The 14,766-nt window shown below is 35.2% G+C and overlaps 1 protein-coding gene across 1 annotated transcript in view; it reads right to left on the bottom strand.

Moving 5' to 3' along the window:
- Positions 1-14,766, bottom strand: part of LOC145684341 (NPC intracellular cholesterol transporter 1-like) — a 78,913-nt gene that overhangs the window by 35,697 nt on the left and 28,450 nt on the right. The window contains exon 8 of the mRNA XM_081756544.1: positions 4,617-4,817. Within this exon, the coding sequence (XP_081612670.1) occupies positions 4,617-4,817 (201 nt within the window). The remainder of the gene's footprint in view (positions 1-4,616; positions 4,818-14,766) is intronic.

Raw genomic sequence — 14,766 nt, forward strand, 5'->3', positions numbered from 1 at the left:
GCAGATCTAACCAAGGCCACGGCCAAGTTTGTAGGCTTGTATGAATTCGCACTTACATAACTGCATATCTAACCAAGGCCACGGCCAAGTTTGTAGGCTTGCATGAATTTGCACTTACATAACTGCAGATCTAACCAAGGCCACGGCCAAGTTTGTAGGCTTGTATGAATTTGCACTTACATGACTGCAGATCTAACCAAGGCCACGGCCAAGTTTGTAGGCTTGTATGAATTTGCACTTACATAACTGCAGATCTAACCAAGGCCACGGCCAAGTTTGTAGGCTTGCATGAATTTGCACTTACATGACTGCAGATCTAACCAAGGCCACGACCAAGTTTGTAGGCTTGCATGAATTTGCACTTACATGACTGCAGATCTAACCAAGGCCACGGCCAAGTTTGTAGGCTTGTATGAATTTGCACTTACATGACTGCAGATCTAACCAAGGCCACGGCCAAGTTTGTAGGCTTGTACGAATTTGCACTTACATGACTGCAGATCTAACCAAGGCCACGGCCAAGTTTGTAGGCTTGTACGAATTTGCACTTACATGACTGCAGATCTAACCAAGGCCACGGCCAAGTTTGTAGGCTTGTATGAATTTGCACTTACATGACTGCAGATCTAACCAAGGCCACGGCCAAGTTTGTAGGCTTGTATGAATTTGCACTTACATGACTGCAGATCTAACCAAGGCCACGACCAAGTTTGTAGGCTTGTATGAATTTGCATTTACATGACTGCAGATCTAACCAAGGCCATAGCAAACTTGCTAGTTTCTGTATTGCAAGCTTGTTTCAGACTGGCCGATAATACAATATATAAGGCTAGCCTTAAAATTCCTTTAAATTGATACATCTGTCAAACATGACAAAATTTACACTTGGCAAAGTCATATACAGGAAGAGAATCTCTAAGGCTAAGTCTAATACGCAAGCATTCTTGCGCAACCTTGATTCTTACATCTTACGTACCCGGGTCAAGTCTGGACATCTTACGACATCTTACGTCAAAGCAATCTGGACTCCAAACATGACTCGAAATTTAGATTTGACAAAGCCATTCACAGAGATGATTTCTAAGCTTAAGTTTATTAAGGGAAAGTAACGGCAAACTTAGATTTATCGTAGACGTGCTTGCTTACTGGGAGGTTTGTGTTTCGCAGTTAAAGTAAAATTTCGATCATATTCTTCACAGAGACTCGAATGGCGCCTTATGATTAGGGCTGTTCCGATAATCGAGTAATCGATAACAATTCAATAAATTTCAAAACCGTTACATCGATAAATAATTTTAATTTTATCGAATTATCGAACTTTCGAGACTCCCGAAATGTTTGAGACTCCCGAAATGTTCGAGACTCTCGAAATGATCGAGACTCCCGAAATATTCGAGACTTGAAATGTTCGAGATTCTCGAAATGTTCGAGACTCTCGAAATGTTTGAGATTCCCGAAATGTTCGGGCTCTTGAAGTGTTCGAGGGACTCGAAGTGTTCGAGGCACTCGAAATGTAAGAAACATTAGACAACTTCGAGACTCGAACTGTTCGAGAGTCTCAAATTGTTTGAAAGCAGCAAATACAGAAACATATCAATATGATCGCATTTGCCGAGTCGCTTGAATATTTTGAAAAGTTCGGGCTTATCTGAGTGTTCGGAAGAAACAATGTATTTGAGGTTATCATAGTTGTATATAATATGTATTTCATATATGCAGGGTGTTCATTTTAAAACTTCTCTCCTTAGCAATGAAGTGAAAGAAAAGTTTTTTCCCACAGATCTGTACAAGGTTTAAGCAGTCTGTCAGAAGAGAGAAAGAGGAAGAGAAAACATGCATCACCCGAATGGAATTGGAATCCAAGACACCATTAGTCTACTAATAGTCACTTTGCCGATTGCGCCAATAATGGGACAGGTAGAAAAATAATTTTACACATGATTTCGACAAATACAACTTTGCAATAATTTATCAGATGAATAAAGTTGTTTGACTAGTTTGGCTGCAAGAAGGAATCATTGGAGAGGTGAAGGAACCGAACTGTCCATCACTACTTTTGATAATATCCGAAACTTCGATAATACTCGAAATATCGATAATACCCGAAACTTCGATAATACTCGAAATGTCGATAATACCCGAAACTTCGATAATACTCGAAATGGCGATAATACCCGAAACTTCGATAATACTCGAAAAGTCGATAATACCCGAAACTTCGATAATACTCGAAATATCAATATTACCCAAAACTTCGATAATACTCAAAATTTCGATAATACCCGAAACTTCGATAATTTCAAATATTCGAACGGTTTCGAGTAACCGATGACAACTCGATAAATTTTCACTCCCGAAGTTCGATAGGTCCTCAGCCTTAGGGATGCGCACGAGACAAGATTTATGGCTGTCTCGTCTCGAAAATGTGCTGTAAAAGTGATGTGTCGACTCGAAAAATGTATATTTTTCTATTGAGAGAGCCGTGTCTCGACTCGAATTTTATCAGGAAAATCCTGTGTCGACTCGTCTCGTGCGCATTCCTACTCAGCCTTATCGAACACCACTACTCGGCTATTGCCACCGGCTCCACTGAGCAGGGGTGCATCCACGCGGCGGTCCACGGGGTTCGGACACTTCCCCGTAAAACTCACTAACTCAATATATTTGTATACTTTTTAACCCTTCAATGCACCGTGTAGCTGATCAGCTACACACAGTTTTTTTTGCGTATAAATCTCTTAATAGTTGTTTCTTTTTGTAAGTGCATTTTGTCGCAACTTGTATGCATTCCGTTCTTGCAGTGCTACAAGAAAACGTCCCTAGGCCTCTAAAAAAACTGAGTTTTCCTTCATTACAAAACTTTTTTTGTGAAGTGATAGTTATGTCCTACCTTTTAGTTATTTTATAGTGCAATATATTCATGTATAATATCTATGAACGTATAAAAGAAGTTTTTAACACTTAATATTACAAAAACTAAAAACAAACGCCAACCACAAAATAGATATTGTGACATGGGTTCGAATTGTAAATTACATTATATAGCTAAATAGCTGCAAACAGCTAATTAACCTAAATTTTGGTCGTAGGGTTTTAAATTTGTTTTCCTATAATTTACATCTTTAAATTCTACTCATGGTTTTTTTTTTTAAAATCATGCAATTAAGGGTTAAATAAAACGATACTTGTTTAGCAGAGAAATGAGTCATATAGTATGAGGATTTGATTGCAATGTATCAGTGATAGCAACATTATTTTGAATTTCATATAAAAATAGTTTAATAGAGTTAGCCTTATAGGCTTAAGGGTCTTCGCCACAGAGAAATTAAATTACCACTTATTTTAGAGTTTTTCTGTAATATATTGAAAACAAATAAAAAATATTCGAAAAGCAGAAACGTAGTGAACTAGACAATACGATTTTGCATATGATACCTTTACCACAATTCTCCTATCTGCTTTTGGTATGCCGGTATTTACAGAACCCGCAAAAAAAATGCTAAATCTATCTACAGTTGCAAATCGAAAGCAGATAGATGAGTTGTGATAATGGTAACTAACTAACTAACTCTATGGCCTATGGAACCCGGAGGTTCAATGCCGCGTTCACAAAAGCTCTCCACTGACTTCTATCCTTAGCTAACTGCATCCAGTTTCTACTTTGTATTCCAATCTCTGCGAGATCCATCTTAATATTGTCCTCCCATCTGCGCCTAGGTCTTCATAATGGTCGTTTTCCGATTGGTCTTCCAGTCAAGACTTTGAAAGCGTTTCTACTTTCTTCCATTCTAGCTACATGACCCGCCCACCTAAGCTTCCTAGACCTGACGACCCTAACAATGTTGGGTAAACCGTATAAATTATGTAGTTCTTCGTTATGAAGTTTCCGCAATTCCCCATTCCCGTTCCTCTTGGGTCCAATTATTCGTCTCAGGATCTTGTTCTCAAATACTTTCAGTCTATGTTCTTCCCTCAGAGTAAGTGACCATGTTTTGCAACCATACAGAACAACAGGCATGATTATCGTTTTGTATATTTTAAGCTTCAGATTCCTGGACAGAATTCGCGACGACAAGAGATTTTGAACCGAATAATAACACGAATTCCCTGCTTTTAGTCGACATTTAATTTCTTCGTGAATATGATTTTCCTCTGTTAATACTGATCTTAGATATTTGAAAGTATCCACTTTATCAAAAATATTATTTAATATTTTAACGCATCCATAATTTGCCGTATTACGGTCCAGACGCACTTCCATGTATTTAGTTTCCTCTGCATTTACTTCTAAACCCATGTCCCTGCAAGCGTTTAATAAGATCTTTGCAGTTCTTTCTATTGTTCTCCTATTGTCCCCTATTAAATTTACATCATCAGCATATGCCATAACCTGGTGAATACCGTTCAACTCTAGGCCTTGGATATCACATGCAAAATCGTGTTGTCTAGTTCACTGCGTTTCTACTTATACTGGTTTCGAATATTTTTATTTGTTTTGAAGATATTGCAGAAAAACTCTAAAATTAGCGGTAGTTTAATTTCGCTATAGTGAAGACCCATAATGAACGATGTATGCTTGCTGTTATACCATACATACATACAATCAGTGTACAAACCTTTTCTCCCATCGTAATGCAGGTTCCAGTAAAGTCTTGTTATAATGATTTTGGACGAGAAACGTTAAAATAACTGAAGTTGCCTTTTCATACTGTGTTGTTCCATCGAAAGCTTGTCCAGCGGATAAAAAGCCTCCCAAAGCCGCATTAATATCTACAGGTCCTCCGTAGGGAGCTAAACACTCTGTGCCAAAATTATTTCTGGAAAAAAAGATAGGATTATATTAATTTAATTTAGTATTACTATGCAGCAAATAAAAGAATAAACGATGTCTTAGGAAACCTTCTCGAATGAATTTAAAGCTACACTGTAAAAAATGAGGTGTTGAAACAACACAAAATAACTACCACTTTAGCGTGTTACTTGTGTGTTAATTCAGCACGAAGCACATCGCCTTCCGAGCATATCAGGAATAACTCGTGACCACCCGAGAGAATTTGCATTGGTGTTTATTGTTTAATACGAGCAAAGCTTTGCGAAATATATTTGGCACTTATCCCAAGTAACGAATAATGTGCTATGTTTTCTGTACTCGGTCACAACAATATTGTTGTAAACCTGTGTATCGTCTGATAACTGTTATGTAGGCCACAGTTCTGCCATCTTTTGTTCATACATGCTAAGACACAAAAATAACAGATAAAGAAAATAGATGGAAGCATTGCTACCTGTGTAATTTTTGTCAGATGATTCACAAGTTAACAACAATATTACTGTGACCGATTATAGAAAGCATAGAATGTTATTAGTTACTTGCCACAAATGCGAAATATACTTCGCAAAGCTTTTTTCATACCAAACAATAAAAAACAATGCAAATACTCACAGCTAGTAACGAGGTATTCCTGATATGCTCTGAAGGCGGTGTGGTTGGTGTTGAATTGACACACAAGTAATACGCTAAAGTGGTAGTCATTGTGTGTTGTTTCAACGTCTCATTTTTTGCTGTGTATTATTGCCACCACGGAATTAAGGATGATTCATTTAGCACCCGTTTGCTATCTCAACCAAATTTGGTCAGAACATGTGACTTGAATCTGTGAATACCCATCAAGTCCAGAGTAGAATTGTGTATTTGGGACAAAGTTATATAATTATGATCAGAGGCGGATCCAGGACGGACTTCCGGAGGGGGCGGTGGGTTGGAATACTGCTACTTTTAAGAGGTACAAACTCTGAGATTGGTTTTATTTATATACATAAAATAAGAAAGTTTCCTTTTCTGTGGGGGGGGGGCGATCATCCCGATTGCCCACCCTGGATCCACCACTGATTATGATATTTTCTCGTGTTTTCGACAGATAGCTTAATATACTTTTTAATCATAAAAGACAATGCGAAGGGTCCTTGGTTCAGTCCAAGATCACGTAAGTTTGGAAGGGGATAGTATGGTGTCAGTGGGCTTCCTTATGGTTCTCCCGTTTCCTCCTACATTCCCATTTCATATATTTTTCCATAATCATTTACTCTGATTAACTACTCGCCTCTTTTATCCCAAAGGTCATAGCTAGTGTTGTCCAAGAGACGAGATAAGGCGTCTCGTGATGACATACTGTACTAGATAGAATTTTTCTTATAGAACCAGATCAAATTAACGAGGCGAGACATCATTTTCATAACAACTTTTCGAGATGAGTCAGTATCAACTCTTGTCTTGTAGACAACTCTAACCATTGCATGTTAAAAATTTCATGAATTAAAACACAAGTGAAACATTTGTAGTAAAATTAAACATTTCGTTTTAATTTATGATTCAGACACAGCAGGAGCATCACTTCAGATTTTGCTTTGGGGGGGAGGGGTAAGACCCCTTGATATAAGTAAAATTTCGTTTTTTTCACTGACTTACTACTATTCCATTGATAAAATCTGTATAAATCTTAAACTCAGAGGGAACAATTGCTCTTTCCAGCCCCTCCTAAATGACGTCCCTGAAACACAGGTGAAATATTCTTAAGAGTAATGAAATTAAATATTTCATTTTAATTGATGATTCAAACACAAGTGAAGTATTCTTATGTGTGGTGAAGTTACAGATTTCATTTTAAAACATGGTTAAAACACAATTGGATATTTTTATATACTGTATTAACATATGCCAACATATTGGACCGAAATCCGGACGTTGACACATACAATTTTATCCACACATAACTCATTGTATTAATAACCATTTTAGCATGGGGGCAATTTGAAGAGTTTTCTCATAATAAACTTAACCATTAAATTTTAAGGTAGAGCAAATAATTAGTTAAGATGGATGAATTAGATTGTAGAAATAAAAGTAGAGATATCAGATTAGAATATTACCCAAATCTGGTGCTGAGGCCTTACGTTAAAATTTATAATAGCTGTCATATGAATTTTGAAGATAGGATAAGAATTAAACGAATTTTGAGACAAGGTCGAATAATAAAGTGTGATATCAATTAATAACCAGCATTGTACTCACCCAGACTTTGACGAGTGAAAATTTGAGATGTCAATCCTTCCAGTCAGACGGTCACTTCAGAACTCTTCTCGAGTTCCCTACTCTTTTAGTCCACCTACCTTTTCTTCCTCGTTTTGGTAGCGACATTTCTTCCGATTACCATTACATTTTTAGACTTACTTCATAACGTGAAGTGGGAAGTGTTATTATTTCCTTGATACATTGCTACGTAACATATTTTTATATTTCCTATTTAGAAGAATGTTTTAACTAGACATAGTTTTAAATTATTATGAGACTTCCTTGATTTCTTTGCATGTGTGAATGACCTACAGCACCAGACTGGGAATTGGATTTTATTTGCAGTTAATATAACAAGGTTTACAAAATATTGAAGTCAAAACCAATAAAATATTAATCGCCCTTCACCAAAATGCTTTAGTCATATAACATTCCTCCCCGCTTGGATATTCGGCATTTCCAATGTCGATATAAATATTTAAAAATCAAAGTAACACCAAAAGCCTAAAAAATTGAATATATGTATATGACGTTTTGTTAAAGTAAAATTCAGTTTGTGGCAAGCTAAAATAAATGAATTATAAAACACTGCTTAGTCCCAGATAATCATATCAAACGTAGAAAGGAAGACGTTATGATTACGTTTGCATATTGCAAGGTCAGTAATACAGTCACAAGAATATGCATGCGTCCTTGCAATGTCACATGTAAAAAAAAATCTCCACACAGCAAAAACAGAATATAGGTCAGTTTTATATTGTTTGTGTTCTGTGATGGAGTGAATTATATTTGCTTTTTAAGATTTGGTCGCTAATATATTGGTAAGTAATTATTTATATCATTATATAAAAACAAAATTCACTTGTTTTTTTTATATACACTGATTGTATGTTATGTGAATTTTTCACTGATGTTCGCAACTGTACTATACTAAATAATTGTGAATATATGTATATATGTGTATAAGTAACATGAAGATAATCATAATTATATCCATCACCAAATTATTCGTGAATTCACTCTCACTTTTCTTTTTGCTAGAATTTAAAAATATGCACTAAAATCACCACACTATTCACATAATTATATATATAACATTTCACTATTGATACGACATTATTTCACACATAATCACTTAACACTGTTCATTTTCACACATAGATCTGGGGGAGGGAAAATCACACTAGGGGGGGTTCAGATGAGTATTTCCTGGTTCATCCTATTTCCAGTGGGTATGGCAGGAATCCAAATGTGTCCTCTTCCGTTGTACTTGTTGAAATTTTTAGTGTCCATGGAAAATATATTGATGGAATTTAGTAGTTAATATCGTCTTGATGTAAAGGATGATTATTTATTAGCATATGGTATGTCGACATAGCCGTCTTGAAATATATTCTTTAAAGTCAATGGTTGGCGATTTGTAATTTCAAAACTGTGGGGATGTCTTAGAGTACATGCATGCTGGTTTGATTGACACGACACAAATTCGACTTAAGAAGAAATATTTGAAGTATAGTTGGAATAAGTAACTATGTAATTTAAACCATGAACGCGCAGAGAAATATTATCTGAAGAGAAATTAGGAATGTTTTGATTTTGTTCATTTTCGTAGTAGATATCATCATATATAGGGTCTAGTTGAGGTAAAGATGGGATTTGAATAGAACAAATTTTCTGTTTTGGCTGTTGAATTACATTTTCTGAAGATTTTCTGCATTGAAAGTAAATAAACATGGCTAACATAAGGAGAATTAAGATAGAAATGACAGTGAATATAATTATATAGAATATGGCGAAGTTCATGTTGATTATTTGCCTATAAAGGAAAACAGAAGAAAATACTATATAATTTTAGTATGGGAGTTTAATGAATAGATTTATAATTACATAAGACACAATATATATTTGTTTCATATGCGCATACACACTTCCAAAAATTCGCTTTGCGAATACCTTTTTGTGTACCACTTTTTTTTGTCCAGTTTGATGTCTTGGTCTCGCTTTGCAAGAAATTGATATTCAAAACTGGAATTTTTCTTTAAAAAATAATAGTCTGTCTTTGGATTTGCTTTGCAAATCATGTTATGACTATTATTTGATTACTTCAGTAATATATAATCTAAGTTTCTATCATCATATTGCAATAATATTTTTCGTATAAGGAAACATTTCATACACTATTCGTTTGCACGTGCTTAAAATCGTTTAAAGTTTCTTCATTATGTAAATGTAATTTCGTATTTATATTCGATAACTCCCTATTAATTTTAAATAATTTTATAGATAAAAATATGATAATGAGAGGTGACAGTACAGCACTTGTAATAGATATTATTAATAGCAATGACATTGGGTCATTAGAAATTTGTAAAGATGGAGTGTAGGCATTTACAGTTATATTTTCTATTTGCTGCGCTAAAGATTCCAACTTATTCGAAAAAGTATCCATATGAGGAGAAAATGGGGGATAAGTGATGTTAGGTATTAACATTTTGTGAGTTAAATCTAAAGTGCGTCGTGAATCAAGAATTTGATCGGCTATTGTTATGGATTCAAAATCTTCGTACACGAAAAATGAAGCATTTTCATGATTGACGTTGACACTGCTATAGGCTGGTTTTCCGTGTATCCTTTTAATTAGGTGACCATTTACATTTGTGGAGAGAATTATTCCCAAAGGAGTATGCTTGAAAATAAACTTAGCATTTGTTTCTCTGGTTTGCATTTCACAAAATTCTGTAGAATTATGAAACAATAAGTTTGATAAACATTTCGCTTTAGGTAAGATTGACATTTGATTAGTGTAGCAGAGAAACAAGAAAGAAATCCAATGGCACTGATCTTTTTCTATTAAGTGAAGAGAATCTTGGTATAAGTATACATGTTCTGGAAGCTTGAAGGAAACAATACGATTTTGTGATAAATAACCCAAATTGGTTACTTGGTATAAAGGATTTATGTTTTGTGGAAGAATTAATGGAATGTCTAATAAAACAGATAGCGTATGAATGTTGGGATTATACTCTAAAAGAAGCGTTTTCGTAATAGCATAAAATAAACCTAAGTCTTTTTGAAACACACTATACTTGAGTAAAGAATGATTAGCAATAAGTTCTTTGGCATGAATAGAATTTAAAATTCGAAAAGTTAATTTATTTGATAGCACATCTCTAAAAGTACGTAAGGTTTCATCTTTTGAAGCTTCGTAAGCTTGTTTAGCTAATAACCAAGCATCAGATGACAGATGGTTACAATATTGTTCAAACATGTCTTTCTTTAATTCATGAAGAGCCGATTGTATTACCAAAATAGTGTCATGTTGTATAGACATTTGATTCTTAAAATCTGCCTTCAATTTTGAAATTTCAGTAGTGAGAATTTGATCGTGATTTTTAAGATTGTTAACTACGTGCTTTAACTTTTGTGTTTCGTAATAATTATATGATGAAAAGCCAAGACTTAAAAGTCCAGATAAAGCTGAGAAGAATAAGGAACGTTTCTTCTTAGATTCACATGCTAACGTGTTGTTTTGTTCCGAAAACATGAAATGACATGGAATGAGATTCGCTAATTGGTCGTAAAATGTCGTGTCGTTTTGAATCCAAGATTTCGCAAATAAATGTGAATTAGAACAATGGTTAATTCGTATTGTTTCAAATTTCAAATCAAAATGTATCCCTAAAGGAACGAAAATTTGGTCACTATGTTGAATCGAAAGTCCAATTTTATGAATAGCAACGCCGAACTTCTGTAAGGTTAACTGAGAATGTTCAATTAAATCGTGAACACTTGCGTATGTATCAACACTAGCGAAAACAATAATTGAAGCTATGATCAATTTCCTAATGATTTCGTTCATGTTGACTGAAATAAAAGGAGAAAAACGAAATAATAGGTTGTGTACTTTACTAATGCAAAAAAAATATATATATATAACATTAATTAATCTAAAATGCAATATGTATATATCAGTTTCAGCTAATGACTCTAACGAAAATGTTTATTCTGGGGGGGAATGGGAGGGGATTGCGAAATCGAAATGACGTCCTATTCTACCCCAAAGATAGATGAAAGAGACAACACAATGTTACAAGAGTACTAAATCGTATTCAATGTTCGAAAAATGAAGGTTTGAACTACATTTCTGCAGCTCGATTTTGCAGCTTTTAGCTTAAGGTTTGGTTGAGTTTTAGGAGAGCGCCTTATACTCGCTCACCCACAAAGAATACTATTTAGTACAAATAGACCACACCAACATATAACCTAACTTAAACCGTATTTACAGAGGGGAGAAAGGGGATGAAATAAAAATATTCTAATTTACTCTTTTCTTTCATGAATTTCACTAATTACGTTATTTAAGTTATTTTGATAATTTAGATATAGACTTCTTGCACAATTATGCTGTGTTTCACTGGTTGCATATTTCCAAGGATGACGTTTGTCTCTTCTTGTCCTTTGTTCGCATTTTCATTTGCTGTTGAAGATTGGAGCGGCTTTAATCGACGTACTTCTATCTCATCTTGGACATCAGCTCCTTTTGCATTTTTAAAAGAAACAAGATATTTGTTTGAGCTAGGCAAACGTGATAGTATCACACCTTGCTTGTCATAACGGAAATCAAATGCTGCTGGTATTCCTTTATGTCTTGTCACATTTTGAATGAGAACCTTTTGTCCAGGGTGAAATTGTGTTTGCGCATGATGGTCTTCGTATTTTTCCAATTGCTTGAGATAACTTTTATACATATTCTGATAGGCATCATCTCTCGCGAGACGCATCGTTTCCATCCGTTCGATATTTTCTTCCTCTTGAATTGGAGTATTAAATTGGAGATCAAAAACAATCTTTGCTTCAAATCCATGGAGTAAGTAGAAACTCGAATATTTAGTAGTTTGATTCTTCAAATTATTTAATCCAAACACAATTTGCGGTAACATGATGTCCCAATTATTTCCAGTTGATTTGATGTAGTGACGTAACGCTCTTTGAATTGTGTCACTTGTTTTCTCAGCCAAATTGAGAGAATAATGTGAATTAACTGGAATGAATTTCAATTCTATTCCCAATAATTTCGCTAACTCTGACATGATCTTAGATTTATGAGATGGAAGACGGTCTAGTATTAAAGATGATGGTGCCCCGTACTTTAAGATGAGTTTATTATAAATAGCAGTCGCAATAGTGTCTCCCGTTAAATCCGGTATGCTTTCAGTTATGACATATCTTGTACACGCATCACACATAATTAAAATATACTTGTGACGATATGTAGAAGATGTTGGAAAGGGGCCGCATTGATCAATTGTGACTACTGAAAATGGGGCCGCTTTTGGAAATATTTGAGGTTTAATAGTAGCTACTTGGCTTCCTCTTTTATTCACTTGACAAGAAACACATTGTCTAATTTTCTGACGAAAATAATTGCGCATGTGTGGAAAATACACCTTTTGTAGCGCCAATTGATATGTACGATTCTGGCCTGCATGCGCTGCGGCTGACGGATGAGCGTGCAATAAGTTAAAAATTTCATCTCTCATTTTGAATGGAATACACAATAAATGCTTCGTGATATTTCCAAATCTATGTGCACGGTATAACTTTCCATCAATTAATTGAAATGCTCTAGCTTGCCGTTCGAGCCTGTAGTCTTCTCCTTGCTTATTTTCCTGTAAGCATCTGTATATGGGTCCAAAATAAGGGTCCGTCTTCTGCATTTTTCCAATGTTTTCGGGTGCTTGGAAATTTACTAAACATCTCTCTTGGTCCAAATCTTCTAATAACAGGTCTCCCGGTTGTGGGGGAACAACCGAAATACGACTCATCGAGTCTACAGGGTTATTCTCACTGCGGACATGAACAGGGGTAAAATCATACTCCGACAAAATTAAACTCCAACGAAGTAGTTTGGGCGGTAGATTAGCTGCTGTCTTGAGGTAGACTAATGCTCGGTTGTCTATTTTCAAATAAAAATGCCTTCCTATTAAATAATATTTAAATGCCTTTACTGCGGCTAATGCGGCTAGCAATTCCTGTTCTATTGTTGAAAGTTTCTGCTCTGCTGGTGTCAAAAGCCTCGAATAATAACCAATGGGAGTCCAATCTTGTAATTTTTCGTCCGTACACTGCGTACACATTGCAGAAATTCCGATTTTGGATGCATCTGTCCATAAACACAAAGGTTTGTCTGGCCGGTAAGGAGCTAGTATTGGTGCTTCCAAAAGTTTCTTCTTTAATGTCTCAAATGCATGTTGGTGAGTAGAGTCCCAACTAAATTTTACGCCCTTTTTTAATAACTTTTGTAAATTTTGTACTACTTCCGCGTAATTAGGTAAAAATTTCCTTACAAAATTGCACAAACCGAGAAACGATCTAACGTTCTTCGTCGATTTTGGGACAGGATAAGTTTCAATTGCTTTTAACAGCCGATCTGAAATTTGGTAGCCATAACGCGACACTTTGTGTCCGAGCGCTAAAATTTCTTGAAATAAAAATTGAGATTTTTCTACTGAAATTCTAAGTCCTGATTTTCTAAGACGTTTAAATAGATCTCTTAAAATCTCAATAATTTGTTCCTGTGAGTTGGCAAAAATGTATAAATCGTCTACATAACAGGCTATGTTTTCTGGATGGAGGTTAGCCAACACCATAGACATGAATCTATTGTACACAGCACCACTATTTACAAATCCTTGGGGAGTAACACAATACTGAAATGTCCCAAGTGACGGTAGAGAAAAGGCAAAATATGGACGAGAATCTGGTGTTAATTCTATATTAAAGTATGTCGAAGATACGTCCAAATTTGCATACCAAACATGTCCAGCCATGGAAGAAATTATATCATGTATAGGTGGTAAAGCCAAGGAATGATGAACCACTTTTGAATTCAACAGTCGCATATCAGCTATTTTTCTCAACTTTCCCGATGGTTTTCTCAAAAATAACACTGGCGAATTAAAAGGAGAATTAGACCTTTCCACAACACGTTGCTGAATTAAAGTATTCATGTATTCACGTACTTCTGATTGCAAGGCTTTCGGAATTTGATATTGTTTACGAGAGGTAGGTAACTCTGACTTTAGTTGCACCCTGTATTGATATCCTCTCGCACGGCCTAATTTATTTGGATTCCAGGTAAAAATATCGGCAAATTCCCAACATAGATCTATTACTTTTTGTTTATATTCCGGACTAGCTTTTTCTCCTATTTTCAATTTTGAAGCATCAAATAACCTTTGACCTTCTTCCAAAAATTCGTAATTTATATAATCGTCATTTTCTAATACGGTAATAACATCTGTCGGTTGAATATATACGTCTTCTGCCTTACCAACTACAAGATTAGTATTCAATACTACCTTATGTGCTAATGGATTTATTATTTCAATAACTGGAGACTTATCTGACACAAGAGCTCTCGGAATTAAAATTCCTAATCTTTCCGGTAATTCTTGATCCGGTTCAAGAACAATTTCTTTATGTGACCTAGATTGTTTTAGTGTAAGTGGAACGATAACCTTAGATCTCGCTGGTAGCATAGATCTCTTCTTTACAACAAATTTAGGTGCAAGAGCATCCTCAACCAAAAAGAATACGAAATTCGACACATTATGTTCCTTATTTACATCAATTTCTGCATTCTTGGGTGGTAACCCAAACCTAGTTAACGTTAAAAGATTCTTTCCTAGACACAA

The sequence above is a fragment of the Thermobia domestica genome, chromosome 4 (genome assembly GCF_964235325.1).
Source record: "Thermobia domestica chromosome 4, izTheDome1.hap1.1, whole genome shotgun sequence".
Taxonomy (NCBI): Eukaryota; Metazoa; Arthropoda; class Insecta; order Zygentoma; family Lepismatidae; genus Thermobia; species Thermobia domestica.